We start from the raw sequence: 22,524 nt of genomic DNA, 5'->3' as shown, positions 1-22,524 counted from the left end.
TCATTTTCATCTTTTTTGGGTTGCCCAGTTGTAACTATATTCTGCACAGAACTAAGAGTTATATTTGGATCAAAAACTGATTTTAACTGGGAGGAACTTCTTTTCGGAATATCACACTCAATATCGACAAACACAAAGACCAAATATTTATTTGGAATACTGAGTGTAGCAGCCAGGAAAGCAATCACCAAGAAATGGCTAAAACCAGGCAGCCCATGCATTGAGGACTGGTATGGTATCATCTACAAAATATTCATAATGGAAAGAATTACTTTTTTCATCAGGTTACAGAAATCTAAATTTGAAGACAATTGGAATTTATGGAAAACGTACATTTCTTCAAGGTGCCCTTCCTTTATCTAATTGAATCAATTTTCAATTATTTTTGAAACTTTGTCTATTTAATTTCAAACAACCCCCTTTACGCTTGACAAAAATGAAAGAACACCTCAGGTTCTATGTTTGTACCTACGTTCGATGGGCGAGCTGTACTGAATAGAAAAACAGATTGTACAAAAGGAAAAAAAAATGTTTTTGTTGTAATATTTTAACCATCTTTGTTATGATGATGTAGTATTTCAATAAAGAGAATAAAAAAAATAAAAAATAAATAAGGCATTGCAAGGAGGGGGGTCGGAGAGAGTGTTGGGTGCAGCTCTTTCTCCCCTCCTGCAGAAGCTGTTTGAAAATCCCTTACTGTGTGTTTTCAGTCCTTCTTTTACGAACCTACGTTTTTGAACCTAACAAGTGGACAGAAGGCCTGGTTTCTACAACAGCCTCGCTCCTGTCACGGTGACCCAGGGCAGCTCAGGCTGCAATGTAGCTGATCACCATCAGCTTATGAATGCGTGTTTATGGGAGATGCCAGGGAATGACTGTAGATTGAAGGACTTTGGAGAGATGCACTCATTTCCACATCATGTGCAGTTGTTTGAGCCTCTATCACGCATAGAAGAAAAGATTTTGGTTGAAACATCACAAAATGTGGAAATGAAGCTTAGAAGCATAATGTAGTTATGCTCCTGATGAGAAGCAGGACGTGGGAACACATCAAAGGTAGTGATTCTGTAATTAACATGAACATAAATAGAACAGACTTCGCCTGGAGAAATTTGTTGTTGTTTTTTTGGATGCAAGGTTATTTATTTCAACATCTAAAACAAGAATGCTGGAAGCTTACAATTGTTTGGTGGGGGTTATAAGAATTTGATGGAGGTTACCTGCATTCTGTGCAGCTTACAAATCAAAATAATCTCTTTAGCTCTGTCAGCTTCATTTTCCTCCCTCTTTATTCAAAGTCACACGTTTCACCTCAGCCTGTCTCCTCATCAGTTTGCTGCCGTGCGTCTGGTGTTTGTTCTTCGCCTTAAAACTCCACCACTCACCTGTCCTTGTGAGAGTTGAGAGCGTTGAGGAGATTGTGACACCGGTCCTGCCTCGGCGTGTCAGAAAGCTGGAGGACGAAGAGGAGTGAGAAGGAATCAAAGCTGTGCTCGCGCAGCTGACATCGTACACAGACTGCATACCATCATTTTCTGTTTTACAGCCACTGACAGCTGCGTTGCTGATATGAGAAATTAACTGCTGCAGCGACATGGCAGGGGGAGAAAAAAGGACGTTGTTCTGCGGTGACGGAGCAAAGAAAACATTTAAAAAATGCCAGAGATTGTAGGAGAAATCACAAATACATGCAGGAAAAAAGCCTGAGTGCTTCACTGAAAATGAATCTGGGGTTCTACATTCTGGGCAGCGACACTAATCTTGTGATTTGCAATCTTTGCAGTTATTACTGGTGATATTTTCACACTGAATCAATTCATTGCACAGGGCTCTGATAGCTTTTCAGTTTACCTTCTAACAAAAACTCATTTGTACCTGCTTTACTGTATTATGCCCAGGGGAGGCTGTAAGCATGTCCATCTGAAATCAATCTAATTACCAAAGTAATTCATATTAAAGAGGAGCTGATGCGCTTCTGTTCATTTCCTTCTTTTCTAAGCGGCGGTTATCACAGAAAAAAATAGCACCACTGTCATTGATTTGGATCAACATGGTGTATCATTAAAAATGCAACTGAAAGTAGATTTAATAAACTAGTTTAGCTGCTTTAAAGAGAGCTTCAGAACATCCAGCAGGATAAAGGAGGCCAGGACATCTCCTTCAAAGTGAGCTACAGTATGGAAACATGTTGCCACCAGTGCACAGCTTGCCCCAACACTGTAAAGAACCAACTTCCTTTCTTTTGGGCTGAAAAGAATATTTTCGGTAGTGAAAAACATTAAAAAGTGTTTCTAGTGTTATATGGTGCATATAGAATGTTATATTTAGTGCAATTTGTTCTGTTATCATTGAGAGGAAACTTGAAAAAACAACATTTATAAATTAATTTAATGAATTACTTGGGCTGCTCAGTGGTGTGCAGTGGGTAGCACTGCTGCCTTGCAGCAAGAAGGTTCCGGGTTCGATTCACGGCCTGGGGTCGTTCTGCATGGAGTTCTCCCTGTGCATGCGTGGGTTCTCTCTGGGTACTCCGGCTTCCTCCCACAGTCCAAAACCATGATTTTTAGGTTAATTAGCTTCTCTAAATTCTCCTTAGGTGTGTGTGAACGGTTGTTTGTCCTGTTTTTCTCTGTGTTGCCCTCCGATAGACTGGCGACCTGTCCAGGGTGGACCCCGCCTCACGCCCGTAGACCGCTGGACATAGGCACCAGCAACCCTCGCAACCCCGATTAGGATAACCGTGACGGAAATTGGATGGACAATTAATTACTTAAACCCTAAAAAAAAAATGCAATTTAGAAATTAGACTTTAAGAATTAAGTTAAAGTTTTAATTAAGAAAAAAGATTTGAGAATATTTTTATTTTAAGCTTTTCAAATTTTCCTGACAGTATCCTGACAACCCTTCTAACAACATCTGTTAGTTTAGTTAGCGCTGTTGTTAAAGGGGAGTTCAGACAAACGTAAAGCGGCGCTCTGGGTCACATGACTCAGTCAGTGACGGATCCAGCCCTCTTGATTGACATAGTTTTTGGAAAAGAGCAGCTTACAGGGAGCATCACATCCCCAGGTGCTCATTATTGATCTGAAAATAATTCATTATGGCTCAAATTGAGCTAATCCTTGGTTACTTTAAAGTTTATGGAGCCTAGGTGAGGTTCAACTGAAGAAACTGATTCCTCCCCTACATCCCCCTGCGACCAATCAGCTTTGTATCACTCCTCCACGAAAATCACTCGGCATCCAAAGTTCATCTTAAAAGGCCTTTGATCCAATTGCGTGCCCCTGTGCGCAGACGATGGACACGCGCAGATGACCCCGTTTCAACCAAACTCCAGCCCCTCCTCCATCATCGTAGCCAAAGCTTTATTTCATTACTCCAGGACTCTTACTGCATCCCGCTTCTCATTTCAACCGGTCTGGCAGAAGACCGCCTTGTTGAGCCTGGTTCTGCCAGAGGTTTCTTCCCAATGGGGAGTTTTTCCTCTCCACTGTCGCTTCATGCTTGCTCATCATGGACAGGTTCTCTCAACCTGTGTTATCCAAGCTGGACTTCCATCTTCCAGGTCTCTGAGTGAAGCTCTAGTATCAGCTCACGCAGACCACTGGATCTCCCCATAAAGCTCAGCAAACCGTCTCTCCAACCAGCAGTCTACAGACTGACCAACTTGATCTATCTCCACTCCAGCACCAGTTTCAGGCAGAGGGGGGAAACAGCCTTAAAGGAATAGTACACCCAAAACATGATTAGCCTTCATTTTCTACTCACCCCCATGCTGAACAACACTCTGGAGTACCTTTTTGATATCTCAAATTAATCTGGAGATCTGGGAGGCTTCTTGCTGTCTGCTGACATTCAAATAATGGAGGTCTATGGTGCCCGAGGCAGAAAAGTCCATAAAAGTCCACAAAAAACGTGTCAATATTCCTCCATACTGCTCGTCCAATGTATTCCAAGTGTCCTGAGTGGGTAGCGTCCATAATTTACTCGAAACAAAGTCATTTAGAATGTCTTTAGAGCATAAACAGTAGTATATAGGATTTCCTGAAAGCGCGTTCACGAGGCTACGGAAGCCGGCAGACCAAACCAGATGAAAGTGCGCATTCAGCGTCTGCTCTGCCGATAATGCAAGCGTAGAAGAAGAAATGTGCTGTTTACCTGTGCAAAGAAAGAAACAACGAAAGAAAAATGTCTGAGGACTTCAGTGTTGAGGAAGAGCATGAGTTCTTTGCCGAGCTGAATGCGCACTTTCATCTGGTTTGGTCTGCCGCAGTTTCCGTAGCGTCATGAACTCGCAGGCGCGCGCTTTTAGGAAATCCTATACACTACTGTTTATGCTCTAAAAACATTCTAAATGTTTATAGAAAAATATTAAAAAAGTTTATATTTATAGAGCTATGATTTCTACATGGTCCTAACATTGGGATCAACATGTCCTATGAGAACAACCTGTTCCAACAATCCAGTTGATCATCTGCAGATTTTCTATAATGAAGGAGAACTGAAGAAGAATTTTTCTTTTTTTTTAAGTGAATCAAAAATTTAAACATCAATATTTTAAGCTTTCTGTAAGGAAAATCTCAGGAACTTAAAGCTACTGAGAAACTACTTTAAGTTCTTTAAAAGCTGATGAATAAACTGAGGCCACAGTTCTTTGCAAATCATTTCAATATTATTGCCATTGAAAAGTGGTCCAAATTATTGGTTTGCTAAAAAATAAACATCTTTGCTAAACATTGACATTTTCATTACATTTTTCATCTTTTGTCAAAAAATAACAAACCTTGATACATTTAAAAAGGGTTTTAAGTGGCAAATAAAATATTGTTTTTGAGGGGGTGGGTCTTTTCAAAAATTTGTGAAAATCCTCCACTATACCTTTAAGAAATGGATGTTTACAATGAAAGAACGATAAAAAGGTAAAAAGTTCTTCTACAAACTACTAATTCAGGAGGGTGGAATTAAAATGCAGGCCAAACTTTTGATTGTAAAATACGTGAAAACTGTTTCCTTGTTTCTTTTCCCTCCAACTTTGCCACAAAACAAAAAAAAATCCCTGTAAAAAACTCTAGAGGAAATAAATAATTTTGATCCTGTCAGTCGGGGGGCAGTGTCTCACTTAGTGAGACACTGCCCCCCGACTTTTAAAGTGACTTTTATAAGATCTTTAACAATACAGGTGCTGGTCATAAAATTAGAATATCATGAAAAAGTAGATTGATTTCAGTAATTCCATTTAAAAAGTGAAACTTGTATATTATATTCATACATTACATACAAACTCATATATTTCAGATGTTTATTTTGTTTAATTTTGATGATTACAAATGACAACAAATGAAAATCTCAAATTCATCATATCAGAAAATTAGAATATTACTGAAGACCAATAAAAACAAAGGATTTATAGAAATGTTGGCCAACTGAAAAGTATGAACATGAAAAGTATGAGCATGTACAGCACTCAGTATTTAGTTGGGCCTCCTTTGGCCTGTATTACTGCAGCAATGCGGCGTGGCATGGAGTCGATCAGTCTGTGGCACTGCTCAGGTGTTATGATAGCCCAGGTTGCTCTAATAGTGGCTTTTAGCTCTTCTGAATTGTTGGGTCTGGTGTATTGCATCTTCTTCTTCACAATACCCCATAGATTTTCTATGGGGTTAAGGTCAGGAGAGTTTGCTGGCCAATTAAGAACAGGGATACCATGGTCCTTCAACCAGGTACTGGTAGCTTTGGCACTGTGTGCAGGTGCCAAGTCCTGTTGGAAAATGAAATCTGCATCTCCAAAAAGTTGGTCAGCTGCAGGAAGCATGAAGTGCTCTAAAACTTCCTGGTATGTGGCTGCGTTGACCCTGGACCTCAGAAAACACAATGGACCAACACCAGCAGATGACATGGCACCCCAAACCATCACTGACTGTGGAAACTTTACACTGGACTTCAAGCAACGTGGATGAAGTGCCTCTCTTCTTTTCCTCCAGACTCTGGGACTTTGATTTCCAAAGGAAATGCAAAATTTACTTTCATCAGAGAACATGACTTTGGACCACTCACCAGCAGTCCAGTCCTGTTTCTCTTTAGCCCAGGCAAGACGCTTCTGACGCTGTCTGTGGTTCAAGAGTGGCTTGACACAAGGAATGCGACAGCAGAAACCCATGTCTTTCATACGTCTGTGTGTGGTGGTTCTTGAAGCACTCACTCCAGCTGCAGTCCACTCTTTGTGAATCTCCCCCACATTTTTGAATGGGTTTTGTTTCACAATCCTCTCCAGGGTGCGGTTATCTCTCTTGCTTGTACACTTTTTTCGACCACATCTTTTCCTTCCCTTCGCCTCTCTATTAATGTGCTTGGACACTGAGCTCTGTGAACAGCCAGCCTCTTTAGCGATGACCTTTTGTGTCTTGCCCTCCTTGTGCAAGGTGTCGATGGTCGTCTTTTGGACAACTGTCAAGTCAGCAGTCTTCCCCATGATTGTGTAGCCTATAGAACTAGACTGAAAGACCATTTAAAGGCTTTTGCAGGTGGTTTGAGTTAATTAGCTGATTAGAGTGTGGCACCAGGGGCCATCAATTTTGAACCTTTTCACAATATTCTAATTTTCTGATATGATGAATTTGAGATTTTCATTTGTTGTCATTTGTAATCATCAAAATTAAACAAAATAAACATCTGAAATATATGAGTTTGTATGTAATGTATGAATATAATATACAAGTTTCACTTTTTAAATGGAATTACTGAAATCAATCTACTTTTTCATGATATTCTAATTTTATGACCAGCACCTGTATATGCGTAGACACAACCAGGATTAAAAAGGCACGGGAGGATGAGTTGGGGCAACAGTTATCTGAAGATCTGTGGGAGGAGGGTTTGAAAAGTATTCAATATTGTTCAGTCAATGTCAGACACAATCTCATACAGTTCAAAACTATACATAGGCTCCATTATTCGAGGGAGAAACTGAGCACGTTCTTTCTTCTCCGATTTGTAATCGTTGTCGGGTTGCAATCGGTAACCTGACGCACTCCTTCTGGTCATGTGTTCAGCTGCACTCATTCTGGAAGAAAATGTTTTCTTTTTTTTGCAGCAGCTTTCGGAAAAGATGGGATCCAGATCCTCTTATTGACATCATCGGGATCTCCAGTGCTCTGCAACCAGCTACTAAAAGTGAGAAAATGGCTGTCTTGTTTGGTACGGTGATTGCTCAAAGATTGATTTTGAAGATTTTGGAAGAAAGACTCTGTGCCCTCATTTGATTAGTGGTTGGGAGAACTAGCAAATACTCTGCATCTGGAAAGACTGAGACACTATAACGAAGATAAGGGTGATGTGTTTGAGAAAGTATGGGACCCTATACTAAAATTCCTTCAATGAAAAAGTGATTACGACTGACTCGTCACTACTTAAAGGAATAGTACACCCAAAACATGATTAGCCTTCATTTTCTACTCACCCCCATGCTGAACAACACTCTGGAGTACTTTTTTGATATCTCAAATGCATCTGAAGATCTGGGAGGCTTCTTGCTGTCTGCTGACATTCAAATAATGGAGGTCCATAGCTCCCGAGACAGAAAGGTCCATAAAAGTCCACAAAAAACGTGTCAATATTCCTCCATACTGCTCGTCCAATGTATTCCAAGTGTCCTGAGTGGGTAGCGTCCAGAATTTACTTGAAACGAAGTCATTTAGAATGTTTTTAGAGCATAAACAGTAGTGTATAGGATTTCCTGAAAGCGCGCGCTGGCGAGTTCGTGACGCTACGGAAACCGCGGCAGACCAAACCAGATGAAAGTGCGCATTCAGCTCAGCAAAGAACTCATGCTCTTCCTCAACACTGAAGTCCTCAGACATTTTTCTTTCGTTGTTTCTTTCTTTGCACAGGTAAACAGCACATTTCTTCTCCTATGCTTGCATTATCGGCAGAGCAGACGCTGAATGCGCACTTTCATCTGGTTTGGTCTGCCGGCTTCCGTAGCGTCATGAACGCGCAGGCGCGCGCTTTTAGGAAACCCTATACACTACTGTTTATGCTCTAAAAACATTCTAAATGACTTTGTTTCGAGTAAATTCTGGATGCTACCCACTCAGGACACTTGGAATACATTGGACGAGCAGTATGGAGGAATATTGACACGTTTTTTGTGGACTTTTATGGACCTTTCTGTCTCGGGCACCATAGACCTCCATTATTTGAATGTCAGCAGACAGCAAGAAGCCTCCCAGATCTCCAGATGCATTTGAGATATCAAAAAAGTACTCCAGGGTGTTGTTCAGCATGGGGGGGAGTAGAAAATGAAGGCTAATCATGTTTTGGGTGTACTACTCCTTTAATACCCTGTATAACTTTCCTTTTTTTTCTTGCTTGTGGAATGCTTTGGATCAATGTATGGTGTTTCCATCATGTTGTTTTGACTGTGAAAGTGTTCTATGATGTGCTGTTCTGGGAGGGTAAGGGAAAGGTGGGGATTTGTTCTTTTATGTTAATTTTTGTATATTCATCTGGAAAATTAAAAAAAAAAAAAAAAAAATCCCTGTAAAGTGCATTACAGTTTTTGATTGCAAAAGCACAAAAACAAAAAAACGGTTTAAACGATTTGTTGATGTTTGCAAAACGAATAAAACGTTAAATAAATACTTAATATGCAATAAAAAAAATCAGCTGAATGCAGCACATCTACATCTCAAATACTGGATAAACATCTCTAAGAACTAATAACCAGCAGAAACACTCAGATGCTCAGGGTCATTTCAGTGAAATAAGGAGGAATTTCTAGAACACACTAACAGTTGATCATCAAAGGTCTAAATAGTTTGGCTCTGCTTTGTCCCCCTCAGAGGTCAAACATTAAATCCTACTTTAGTGTCGCTTAATGAGGTTTAAATATCTAACGCGGAAAAAGAAAACGGGAAGCCTGCAAGTATTTCACATCATTTCATCATTGTGCTTAAACAGGGAAATATCAATACCGCGCCCAGGAGCAACGAGTCCCAGTTCTCGTTGGTGAAGGACAGGATTTCATGGTCGAAATCAAAGTATTTCCTCTTACAGCACAGCGAGAGGTGGTAGAGCACCAAATGAGCCAAGTCCACCCTGCAGTTAAATGAAAACACTTTGTTAGTTTGCACAGAAAAATATTTCCAACTTTATCTCTGCAGAAATGGTGTCGTTGAAATGAAATGTGTTGCTAACCAGGTCATGGGTAACCTCTGGACGGTCTCTGGTCCCTTTGTGCAGACTGAACACTGGAACTGATAAAACCTGAAATAAACACATGGATGAAATCTTTTTTGTTTTGTTTTTCTCAGTTATATAATCTTATCATTTCCAGCATTAAAGGACGAATGTCTCAGCATGATCTGGAAAAACTAATCCATGCGTTTATTTTTAGTTGAATTGATTACTGCAACAGTGTTTTCACAGGTCTGCCTAAAAAGTGGATCAGACAGCTGCAGCTGATCCAGAACGCTGCTGCCTGTGTCCTCACTAAGACTAAGAAAGTAGAGCACATCAACCCAGTTCTAAAGTCCTTACACTGGCTCCCTGTATCTCAGAGAATACACTACAAAAACAATCAAGAAATAAGTAAAAATGTCTGCAATTAAGTGTATTTAGCTGTAATTTGAGTAGGTAAATGAGATAATTTGCCAATGGAATGGGCATTTTTACTCTTAAAATAAGATAATTAGATAATATGCACTTGAAATAAGACAATGCAATTGTTTTTTCTTATTTTAAATGTAAATTGTCTTGTTTGATTGGCATTTACCTCCTCAATTCAAGAGAAAAAGCACTTACTTTAAGAAAAAATGACTTATTGACATTTACATTTTTTGCAATGTAGACTTTAAAATACTTCTGTTAGTCTATAAATCCCTGAATGGCTTAGCACATAAATACATAACAGACTTGCTATCAGTGTATCAACCCTCCAGACCACTCAGGTCTTCTGGCTCCAGCCTGCTCTGCAGACCTAGAACCAGAACTAAACATGGAGAAGCAGCATTTAGTTCCTATGCTCCACTTATCTGGAACAAACTTCCAGAAAACTGAAAAAGTGCGGAAAGCCTGATTTCCTTTAAATCAAGACTAAAAACACATTTGTTTAGGACTGCCTTCGACTGATCTAGTTAAACAGTTCAACTAAAACATATTTTCTTTAGTCCAACTGTTTTTAATATTCTTTTTTGTTTCTGCATTATTATTATTATTATTTTTTTTTCCTACTTGCTTTGATTCTGTTTTATCTTCCTGTATTTTAATCATTTAAAGCACTTTGCATTCTCTTTGTACTGAATTGTGCTATACAAATAAATTTGCCTTGCCTTGCCTTTACCAAACAGCAAACTGGCAAAACTGTCTTAGATTTAAAGTAATTAACACTTAACAACTGCTGGACATTATGAACAATGCCAGCCACCCTCTGCACACTGTCTTCACCTCTCAGAGGAGCCTGATTAGTGGGAGATTGCTCCTCCCAAAATGCAGGACCAACAGACTGCTGAACTCCTTTGTTCCCCAAACTATAAAGCTGTACAGCTCCTCTCTTGGGGGAAGGAGGGGGTGATAGGAAGAGGGACAAGGGTCATCACCCCCCTCCTTGGACATCTTATGCAAAACATTAACTATTGTCACTCATGTGCAATATTCTTCCCTCTCACTGTGCAATAACCCAATCTAAAAATTGTGTCGCCTTTGTAATTTTTTCTTATTTATAAGGTCAGTATATCTCTGTAATACAAGTGCAATAATCCAAGTCGACTACTGTGTAGTCTTTCCTTAGCTCTCTACTTTGCAGATATTTTTATATCTAAACGAAACATATTCTAGGGCATTAGAACTTTTTTTTTTATTCTTTTTTGTACTATATAGACTCTTTTTATATATTCATATTTTTATCTTTAATGGCATCTTGCTTTAACTCTTTGTACTCTATATAACCTACTGCAGTGGGCCGCTGTCTGGATCCGGACCCACCTGCTGACTAATCTGGACCCAACCTGATTTAAAACATTTATAAATTACCGCATGTAATTTCACTTGCGAGCCACTTTTAGGCACAGCAGGCAAACCTTTGCCAAGCTGGGCGATGGGGAAGAAGGAGAAGACGAAGAGAAAAAGAGAGCAGAGAAAGTGTGGACTGCTGGAAGAACTGCGGTGAACTGCTGAAAGAGAAGTGAAATGGCGTGCTCAAAGATGACCCTGCACACTTAGAGGATGTTTGGCTCAACCTGCTTGTTTTATAAACTATGTGAATCAGGAAATTGTCTATATACCAAACTGAATAATTGTTGTTCTCTACTTCAAAAAACAGTTTTTAAACTAGAATTTTTTTTTATTTTATATATATATATATATATATATATATATATATATATATATATATATATATATATATATATATATATATATATATATATATATATATATATATAATTTTTTTTTTCAATGTATAACATGGACGCATAAACATTTTTATTATACTTTTTTACTTCAGTGATAAATTCTGTTTAAAGTAACAGATTCTAATTAAAAATGCCTCCGGACCTTTTCTGGTTGATGATTTTCTTTATTTGGAAACCTGCTGACTTTTAATCTGATCTACTGGAACCAGAATTTCCCTAAAATAGTAATCCCAAGGGATAAATAAAGTTGAGTCTAAGTCTAATACCGTTCTGCTCTAAAACTCTGACTTGTAACAACTTGCTAACTATTCCAGCTGTGAACTCTGTCCTCCCTCCTCCTCCATCACTTGCTTTGCAGATGTTCCACCCATTCTGTCAGTCTCAATTTCTTCCCTTCTCTCACACAGTTTAGTGTAAGAAAAAAAGCAAACAAAGAGGGGTAATTATAATGATAACTTAAATGGATGGATGCCATTTCACACATGGAACGGAGGGTTTTAAATGGAGCTGTTTTCTGTCACTGTGAACATTAACATGTAAACACACTAATCATTTCATCTATAGGTAATTAAGATGGCTCTTTGACAAGTGAAGCTCTCCCAGAGACATATTGATGCATTCTGTTTTGCTCAGACCAGCATCTTACTCCATGATTAACGGTCCAATTATGGACTCTGAGTCATAGTTTGTTTTGTGGATGAAAATAATTAAGAGTTAATGTTTCCAGCAACTTTTAAAGTTTTGCCTTCCTGTATCGTTACCTCTCCATCCCCCTTGTAAAAAAGGGGCACTTTTTGGTGATGTAAATATTTAGACAATGATGAATCATTTTGAAATAATTTCCCCCAGTATAATCCATCCATCAGGACAATTAGAGCCCAGAGGGTCTCCGGATTATATGTCTGAACCTTCTGACTGACACCTTTTGATGCAAAAAGGCAGCAGCTCTTTCTTTCCTTCTTTTCTCCCTGGATGATGGACTCTTTCTCAGTCCAGCCATCCTCTGCAAGAAGCTAATTTGGGTTCATTTTATCTAAGATCTTTTGGTCATGATCTATACCTCATGACCATCGGTCAGAATCAGAAAATAGACGGCTTGTTAAATCCAGATATGGAAACATGATCTATAATAATAATAACTGAACTTTATTGATCTCACATTGGAGAAATTTAGCTCTGCATTTAATCCATTACCTTGGGGAGCAGTGGGCTGCCATTGTGCGGCACCCGGGGAGTAGTGTGGGGTTAAGGGTCTTGCTCAGAGATCCAGAGTGGCAGTCTGTGGGAGTGGGGCTCAAACTCAGAACCTCAAGATTTTAAGCTCTATGTCCTAACAACTAGACCAACCCTGGAAAAACAATCTAGAAATACATAAAAAAATGTCTTAGATTAAGTGTATTTACCCTCTCTTCTTCCATTTATATGATAAAAATGCCAATAATAACAAATGTTATATATAGTTATATATACTTTTTTATATAAAAAAAACTATAAGAAATTAAAGAAAACATTAATAATATAAAATTCTAATAGAGCAATGTGTGTCTTACCTGATCTCAAGGCATGGCTGCTGAATGAGATCAGGAACCTTTTAATGCATGTATGCATTGGCCAATTCGAAGAAAAAGATGAAAATATCGCACATAATGCTCTATTTTAATTTTATTTTTGTTTATCTTTAATGCAAATGTTTCTGTTTTTTTGTTTATATATTTTAGATACTCTAAGGCTGCCTTCAAAAAGCAGGTCTTTCTGTGCTGAAATCTGATTCTGTTATACGACTAATTCAATGCAGCCGCCGTCGGGCTTCGATCTGGACGGTTCAGGACCGTTAGATGTGACAGTCACTAGAAGTGTTCAATATAGCTGAAAAAACACAAGTAATAGTGGATGCTGGTGTCTCTGAGTTATTATGAAGCTGTTGAGGGAAGGGAGCTGACGGTGTCATGACCACATCATAACAAAACAAAGAAAAGTAATAAAAAATAGAGAACAACTATTATCAGAGAAGCTACTACTGCTGTAGAGAAGCCTGCGGATGTGTAGTAGGAGCCACGACTATTTAGACTGCAGAGGCTTTAAAACCTATTGGAAATGATTTGATCTGTTATTATTTTGGTAGAACCGGGCAGCTTGGAGCTTCTTTAAGGGTCTTGCTCAAACTACATATAGAAGAACAAATATGGGTGTGTGTCAGCCCCAAGGTGTAAATACCTGTCTCCATACAGCAACGGCTTTAACAGACACTGTGTGCAGGCCTCATGGAACCACTGGCCACAGCTGCCACACTGCAGCATCTTTAGGTTCCACCTGCAGACCAATGACAACAAAACGGCATCAACAAACCCATGAGCCATGAAGCTTGGTGAATACCCATCACAAGTATTCATCTATCTCTTAATTCTTTCGAATTTTTTTTCAATAAGACTACTGAAAAGTATATCTAGAATCTGTTGTATCTTTGAAGCGTCTTTAGTTACTTTATTACTTGCTTGATGTCTTAAAGAAAAGGTTATAATATTTTGTAGATATAATGACTGAAGACAAAAACAAATTGCATCAGTTGGATCAATCAAAGCCTATATTGTTAATTCAAATGATTCTTTTACGTACTTATATAACTTAATCATATGTTGTAGATCAGGCATATCCAAGGTCAGTCCTTGAGGGCCACTGTCCTGCAGGTTTTCAAGGTTTTTTTTGCTTCACTACGGCTGATTTCCATTGATAGCTGATTAACAGGCTGCTGCTGAGCTGCATTAATCAGAATCAACTATGTTTAAGCAGAAAAAATCTCACAGCACAGAGGCCCTCATGAACTGAATTCAGACATGAATGGTGTAAATGCTACATGAAAAATGTGCATATTAGCATGTTTAATTTAACATGATTGTTACGGAATAAATCAATTTAAGTTTACCAGTGACAGTGGGTATCCTAACATTAAATTAGGCTTGAGGTCACAAAGGTTAATTAACAAAAACACATTGTTTTATGTTATCTTGTGTAATTCAATTCAATTCTGTTTATTTATATAGCGCCAATTCACAACACATGTCATCTCAAGGCATTTTACAGTTCAACCAGATCATCCAGTCAAATTGATTCCAAGTTTTCTATCTAAGGAAAAGCAGTTGATTGCATCGACTCATTGACTCGAAGGCAATCCCTCACACTAAGCATGCTTGTAGGGACAGTGGAGAGGAAAAACTCAATTTTAATTTAATTTTGGTTGTAATGAGAGACCCATATTCGAAAGATGGTCAAGAATAAATCAAAATGAGAGAAAAAGTGTTTTCCAGATATCATCTGCTCCCCTGGTGGCACTGAATGTAGGGCTGGGCGATAAGAATGCGTGTGGCGGCGGGGGGTGGGGGGGTGGTGGTTTGGGTGTGGTGTTGTGTCCATTTATTTATTTGTTATATTTATTTTTGTCACTTTTCTGGTCACTTTAGTTTATTCTTTGTGAGTATTTAATAACATAACTCAGGTCTCTTAAGTTATTTTTCTTTAAAACAATTCTGTTATGGTTAAAAAAGTCGGTTAAATAAAGATTTAATTGGAAGTCTGTGTTTGTGTTCTTTATTAAAATCAAATCATTTAGCAATATCATAAAATGCCCAGGCAGAGCTGCACATAAAATATGGTTTCAAATTTTTTCAATAATTATCTATATCGATCAATATGCATTTTGTTTTTATAGATAAGCTTTTTTTCTATATCGCCCAGCCCTAACTGAATGGTTCAAATGGGTTGTGTGCGTATTCTTCCTAAAGATTTCAGAGAAAAACTTAAAGATTTCAGAGAAATTCAAAATTTCAGGAGCAATACAATTCTCAAAATGCAGAACCCTACCTCATGTTTCTATGCTCTGATTCATGCGCAAACTACATCATCAGTGATATATCAAACAGAGAGCAATCAGGGCAAAGAGACCCTCATATGGGTCGAATCAAGGGGGTTTGTCTTTTACTCATAAGCTCCCCCTGAGTTTTAATTGATCAAATAATTTTGAAGGGAATTGGTTGAGATGTATTAAAGGGAAGTGACTTGTTCATTTAGAATTAACACAACACCATAGATTGCTGCCAAAGCAATCTCAGTGCATGATTCGAAGCAATCACTGGTTTTCCTTAAATAGAAACTTTGAATCAATCTGACTGTATGATCTGGTTGAATTAACTTTGTAAAGTCCCTTGACGTGTTGTGAATTGGTGATATATAAATAAACTGAATTTTTTTTTTTCCTTTAAAATATATGTGTAAAAAAAACAAATACCAATGGAAAAACAAAACAAAATTACCTACTGTTAAGGATGATTTGGATATTTGGCCGATATGAAGGAAATTATTTTGCTTTAAAATGTTTCTCTGATAATGCATAGGGTACCTCTCATTTCTTAAATCTAAACTATAACTCACTGTTGTGTCAATTACAAAAAATGAAAAATATATATAATATAAAAAATTATAAATAAGTAATCACAGTTACATCACAAGATGTAAGGTTAGAGATACATACATTAACTTTTGTCACCAGTTAATGTATGTATAATTTTGTTGTATATCTAATATTTCAATAATGTCTGGTGAATAAATAAATGCATGTTTTTAGATAAAATGTAATTTTTAGTTATTTAATGGGAGACTTATTTAAAACATTTTAAATGGCAAAACATGTATATACATACATATATAAGGATTGTGCATTACACAGTTTTAATGCATGACGCAGAGTATAGCATAGAAGTATAATATAGAATACTAGTTGTGCTTAGACAAAACATTTTGTATTTTAAATTTTAATGTAGAAAAAGCCTAAAAATTCCTACACTTATCCCTCATTTCAGTGGAATAAGCTCACATTGTGTGGTTCATCATTAGATCCTCCCTTTCAACAGATAGTAGATCCGGTTGGACACGGAATTTCTTCACCAGAATGTGCTGGTGAAGATTCTCAGTCATCCAGGTCAAAGTCATTCCATAGTCCTTTCACGCTCGGAAAACAAAGTGCAGTGGTTTGTTTAAAAAAATTTTTTAAACTATTTTGGAATGGCTTCACCAGAAACAAAATGAATATCCTTGAACGACCGTCTCGTTCTCCAGACCAACATCCTAAAGAAAAGCTGTGGGGTGAGTTGAAGATAGGAGAGCATCAGAGAGGAACTGAGGCTCTAAATCAAGGGTTCCCAAACATTTCATGTTATGGCCCCAAAACAACAATCCCATACATTGCTGACCACTAACAATACATCTAACTCTTTTAGTCTTAATTTATTTTAACATTATTAGCGAAATATATTTTTAAACAACATTTAATTATTTCACTTATACTCATAATTTAAATTATGTAATTATTTAGTTAAATATTATTCAATGCGTACGGTGGCCCTGAAGTGCAAACTGCAACTACAAATCTAAAAGCGCAACTACATTAAGGAAATCGCAACTACATTAAGGAAAACAAAACTACATAAAGCAAAGCGCAACTACATTAAGGAAAACACAATTACATTAAGCTACCGGAAAAGGTAGGTACCAGTGGGAAACATGAGACCTAATTGACCCTTGAACCGGAAGTTGCGTCGTCTGAACAGTCCAGCTTCTTTTAAGTGTGTCTTCAGTGTACGCAAACAAACTGAAATTTTGTGATTAGTCTTGAGCATATCCAGTATCACCTCGTACGTATGTCCTGATTCAAAATATTCCTGGATAACGGCAGCTATGTTTGGGGCGCCGACAATATCGATGTTTTCAAAAGCTGCAGCAGGCAGAATGACTTCCGGTTCAAGGGTCAAACGGCCCCGTCGTCCAATCAGCGATGTCTCATGTTTCCCACTGGTACCTACCTTTTCCGGTAGGTTAATGTAATTGTGTTTTCCTTAATGTAGTTGTGCTTTGCTTTATGCAGTTGCGATTTCCTTAATGTAGTTGCGCTTTTAGATTTGTAGTTGCAGTTTGCACTTCAGGGCCACCGTAAATGCGTGTTTTATTATTTCACAGTGTATAATATTTCAATCACGTATTAGATAAATAAATAAATGCATTAGAATAGCATGAAATTGTTTCATTAAAAATGTTTAATAATTGTTCATAATCCAATGGAACTTTTAGTTATTTAATTGTGCATTTTATAATTTTGTTGATCTAATATTTTAATAATGTGTCAGATGAATAAATAAATGCATGTTTGTAGATAAAATATATTTTTTTGTTATTTAATGGGAGACTTATTTAAAACATTTTAAATGGCAGAACGTGTAAAAAAAATAAAATAAACATACATATATAAGGATTGTGCATTACACAGTTTTAATGCATGACGCAGAGTATAGCATAGAAGTATAATATAGAATACTAGAAAACTGTTCTTTAAATGTTGAGTGTGAGATTATGTTGCTTTCATTTATTCTAAAGGTTTTTAAAAAAAAGGAGAAAATGTTTATTTTAAGTACAAATCAATGTGCAAGGTGCTCCACTCACTCTCCAGGTCCGGCGCAGTAGCAGTAACACTGCTGCTGATTGGTCAGATGCTGAGGGTCCCAGTCTAAGGACGAGAGCTGGTAGGGGAGCCGGAGTTTCATGAACTGCATGAGCCGGGCGAAGCGTCCTCGTTTGAGAGCACCGCCTCTCTGCAGAAACAGTTTCAGGATAGAGAACATCACTTCCATATCAGCAAGCAGATCATGTCTGATGAGAAAATGGCTTTTTGTCTCATTTCATTGTAGGTCAGCTGTGAAAGATGGAGTCTGAGACGCCGCAAGATCTGGACAATGGCCTCTGCAAGCCTGAGCCACTGATAATAAACTGAGTTCTTTCCCAGATCTATAGAAATGGAGCAAATGTAATGGATTTATTTTTAATGTGATCCTCGCAGCGCCACTGAAGCATCATAAATATTGACTCCTCACAATTTCTCTGACATGGCGTAGAACAGATCGAGGTCAATACTGAGAAAATCAGTGAGATCTTTCACTGCACACGTTACCAAGTGGATGGAAATAAATTGTTTTCCTTTTTTTTTTTTTTTTAGCCCGAAAAATGTGAGACAGAGAGAGATTAGCAGCCTGACCTTGGTTGCGACTGCAAAGACACATTGTCGACAAATCCAGGAGTCGCTGTCAGCTTCTGGCTCGATGGTCGGCGTGTGGCACTCTGGATGATAACCTGTAATATAAGGAGGAGGCAGAGCGTTTAAATCGTCTTTGCAGCACAGACAGCTCGAATGACAGTAATGACAGGTCTGCTACATTTCCTCACTACTTCTTTTCGTTTGTTTTAAAAGTGTGCAAAAACATTGAACTGTTGCATTTGCATGTAAGAGGGGGTGTTTGCAGGGTCTGACACCTTTAAAGGCACTGGGACTTCAAGCTCTACTTGTTTGGAGAAGCTCCTCTCCATATCTACTGCAGAGAAAGCTCATTTTAAACCATTGTCATACTGCACGACCACAGGGGAGGGGTTTGAATAAACGCTAGACAGACCAGTCAGATGTATCAGTAAGTCTTTCAAGCTCAGCACTTCCTTTATTATTACAGACCAGATCCATGTTCTATCCATCTGAGGTTTCTGCCATCATTCAGGAACAAAACACCTCAGGAACAAAACACCTTCTCACACAGAGACTCACCTTCATCACAGACACATATTGACGATGATGTAAGACATTCCTTTTATCCAGAGAGTACTTACGCTGATATCCGTTTGTCGACCTCTGCTATGAAGGTTATTTCAACTTCTATAATTTATTTAGTTTAATATGAAACTTAAACCTTTGTGTGACGATCTGATGGTGATATACACAAAAAAGTGAGGTGGTGAATAATTACTTATATTATTTTAACGTATTTAATCACATCATATATATATACATATATATATATATATATATATAAACACTACTCAAAAAAATTATGGAATACTTTGTAATCAGAGTATAGTCAGTTAAACTTCTGGGATATTGATTTGGTCAGGTAAGTAGCAGAGGGGGTTGTTAATTAGTTTCAGCTGCTTTGGTGTTAATGCAATCAACAACAGGTGCACTAGAGGGGCAACAACGAGACGACCATCAAAACAGGAATGATTTTACAGCTGGAGGACACTGACATTTTTTTCCCTCCTCATCTTTTCTGACTCTTTTTCACCAGTTTTGCATTTGGCTAGTGTCACTTTCACTTCTGTTAGCATGAGGCGCTACCTGGACCCTACAGAGGTTGCACAGGCAGTCAAACTCCTCCAGGATGGCACACCAATACGTGCCATTGCCAGAAGGTATGCCGTGTCTCCCAGCACAATCTCAAGAGCATAGAGGAGATTCCAGGAGACAGGCAGTTACTCCAGGAGAGCTGGACAGGGCCGTAGAAGGTCTACAACCGATCAGCAGGACCGGTATCTGCTCCTTTGTGCAAGGAGGAGCAGGAGTAGCACTGCCAGAGCCCTACAAATGACCTTCAGCAGGCCACTGGTGTGAATGTCTCTGACCAAACAATCAGAAACAGACTTTACAAGGGTGGCCTGAGGGCCCGACGTCCTCTAGTGGGCCCTGTGCTCACTGCCCGGTACTATGGAGCTCAATTTGCATTTGCCACAGAACACCAGAATTGGCGAGTCCGCCACAGGCGCCCTGTGCTTTTCACAGATGAGAGCAGGTTCACCCTGAGCGCATGTGACAGACATGAAAGGGTCTGGAGAAGCTGTGGAGAATGTTATGCTGCCTGTAACATCGTTTAGCATGACCGGTTTGGTGGTGGGTCAGTGATGGTCTGGGGAGGCATATCCATGTAGGGACGCAAAGACCTATACAGGCTAGACAACGGCACCCTGAGTGCCATTAGGTATCGGGATGAAATCCTTGCACCCATTGTCAGACGCTATGCTGGTGCAGTGGGTCCTGTGTTCCTCCTGGTGCATGACAATGCCCGGCCTCATGTGGCGAGAGTATGCAGGCAGTTCCCGGAGAATGAAGGAATTGATACCATTGATTGGCCCCCACGCTCGCCTGACCTAAATCCAATAGAACACCTCTGGGACATTATGTTTTGATCCATCTGACGCCACCAGGTTGCACCTCAAACTGTCCTGGAGCTCACTGATGCCCTGGTCCAGATCTGGGAGGAGATACCCCAGGTTGCCATCCGGAGTCTCATTAGGAGCATGCCCTGTCAGGTATGTATACTGAATACCATTTTGAGTTGCTGCAATGATATTTCAGCAAAATGGACTAGCCTGTCGCATAATTTCTTCACTGTAATTTTTTGGGGTGTCTTTGAATTCAGTCCTCTGTAGGTTGATCCTTTTCATGTCCATCAAATGATGTGGCATCCTTTTGTTCCTAACACATCACCCAGTCCATATCAGTATAAATAAACTGCATGATTTTTTTCCCCATTGAGATCTGATGTGGTTTCAAAGTGTTCCTTTAATTTTTTTGAGCAGTGTATATAGATAGATATATAGATATCCATCCTGGAGGAGTGGGACAGCCTGTGCAACCTCTGTAGGGTCCAGGTAGCGCGTCAGAAAGGATGAGGAGGGGAAAAAATGTAATTGGCCTCCACCTGTAAAACCATTCCTGTTTTGATGGTCGTCTCATTGTTGCCCCTAGTGCACCTGTTGATGATTTCATCAAAACCAAAGCAGCTGAAACTGATTAACGACCCCCTCTGCTACTTACCTGACCAGATCAATATCCCAGAAGTTTAATTAACTTGATGCTATACTCTGATTACAAAGTGTTCCTTTAATTGTTTTGAGTAGTGCAGGCCCTAAGCACCAGAGCAACAGAGACCCAGATTTACCACACCAGACAAGACCCCAAGTGCAGACTGTGCAAAGAGGTGCCTGAGACAATCCAGCACATAACTGCAGGGTGAAAGATGCGAGCAGGGACAGCCTATATGGAGGGCAATAACCAAGTGGCTGGAATAGTATACAGGAACATCTGTGCAGAGTAAGGGCTGGTAACCCCATGGTCAACGTGGGAAACACCTCCAAAGGTGACAGAGAATGACCAAGCCAAGATCCTATGGGACTTACAATACAGACGGACTGAATGGTAATGGCAAACCAACCGGACATTGTGGTGGTGGACAAAAAGCACAGGAAAGCAATTGTGGTTGACACAGCAATACCAAGTGACTGCAACATCAGGAAAAAGAACATGAGAAACTAGAGAAATGCCAGGGGCTCAGAGAAGAGCTGGAGAAAACCTGGAAGGTCAAGGTATCAGTGATCTATTGATCGTTAATATCGTTAATATAGAGACTCTCAAAAATTAAATTAAAGATTCAATTTGAGAAATTTCTTATCATTGTTTTTTTTCTATCATGTAAACAGAGGAAGAAGAAGCAAAATAGGGGAGGGGTGGCCTAGTGGTTAGGGTATTGCGCTTGGAATCCAGAGGTTCTGAGTCCAAGCCCCGCTCCCACGGACTGCCACTCTGGGTCCCTGAGCAAAGACCCTTAACCCCACACTGTCAGGGCTCCAGTCTGTGTGTTTGTTTTTTGTGTTTGTCTCCCTTCCTCCAACAGGAGGCGCCTGGTTCCGGTCCGCCTCCACACACACCTGCTGTTGGTTACCTCGTTAACGGAGTGCTCTTAAGCTGCTGACTGCCACTACCTCGGCGCCAGAGTGTTTGCCAGTTTTGGGTACTCTAACCAAGCTGAGTTTTTGCTGAGTAAGTCTGAGTTCTTGTCAACCTGAGTTTAAACATTGTTTTTTGTCTTTGCCTCTCGGCAGGAGGACATCCTGAAAACTGGATCTTTCGGACCTTCACTCCCTGGAAGGATCAATTGAGCCTCAAACTGAGCTGGGGATTCAAACTGGAGGTTTGGACCCACTTTCCCAAGGAGGACGTTGAGTTTACACACTGAGCAAAGGAACCATCTCCACTACGACCCGTTCAAGTACCGCAGGAAATCTGAGTGGAAGTCAGTTTCTCCGTTCACCTACAAACGACCTCGTTCTGGGTAAACCCTGTTCCGCCCTCCACCCAATCAGACAAACACTGGAACAACAGCATACAGACTGGAGTCTAAGATACAACAACTTCTCTGGAAACGTGAGTCAGCATCCATATCCTCTTCTCCAAGTTCACAAATGAAATTTCCCATTGAGC

At 39.3% G+C, this 22,524-nt stretch overlaps 1 protein-coding gene across 1 annotated transcript in view; it reads right to left on the bottom strand.

Annotated features, from left to right (window-relative positions):
* phf1 (PHD finger protein 1) overlaps positions 1–22,524 on the bottom strand; it is a 46,627-nt gene that overhangs the window by 12,570 nt on the left and 11,533 nt on the right. The window contains exons 5-10 of the mRNA XM_038272425.1: positions 18,481–18,575; positions 17,892–18,040; positions 13,623–13,718; positions 9,196–9,264; positions 8,973–9,096; positions 1,386–1,453 (exon numbers count right to left, since the gene is read on the bottom strand). Of these exons, the coding sequence (XP_038128353.1) occupies positions 1,386–1,453; positions 8,973–9,096; positions 9,196–9,264; positions 13,623–13,718; positions 17,892–18,040; positions 18,481–18,575 (601 nt within the window). The remainder of the gene's footprint in view (positions 1–1,385; positions 1,454–8,972; positions 9,097–9,195; positions 9,265–13,622; positions 13,719–17,891; positions 18,041–18,480; positions 18,576–22,524) is intronic.

Source organism: Cyprinodon tularosa, unplaced genomic scaffold (genome assembly GCF_016077235.1).
Source record: "Cyprinodon tularosa strain WSP-4 unplaced genomic scaffold, ASM1607723v1 ctg83, whole genome shotgun sequence".
In the NCBI taxonomy this organism is placed as follows: domain Eukaryota; kingdom Metazoa; phylum Chordata; class Actinopteri; order Cyprinodontiformes; family Cyprinodontidae; genus Cyprinodon; species Cyprinodon tularosa.
Note: the sequence above shows the minus strand (reverse complement) of the source record. Positions and strands in the feature narration are given on the sequence as shown.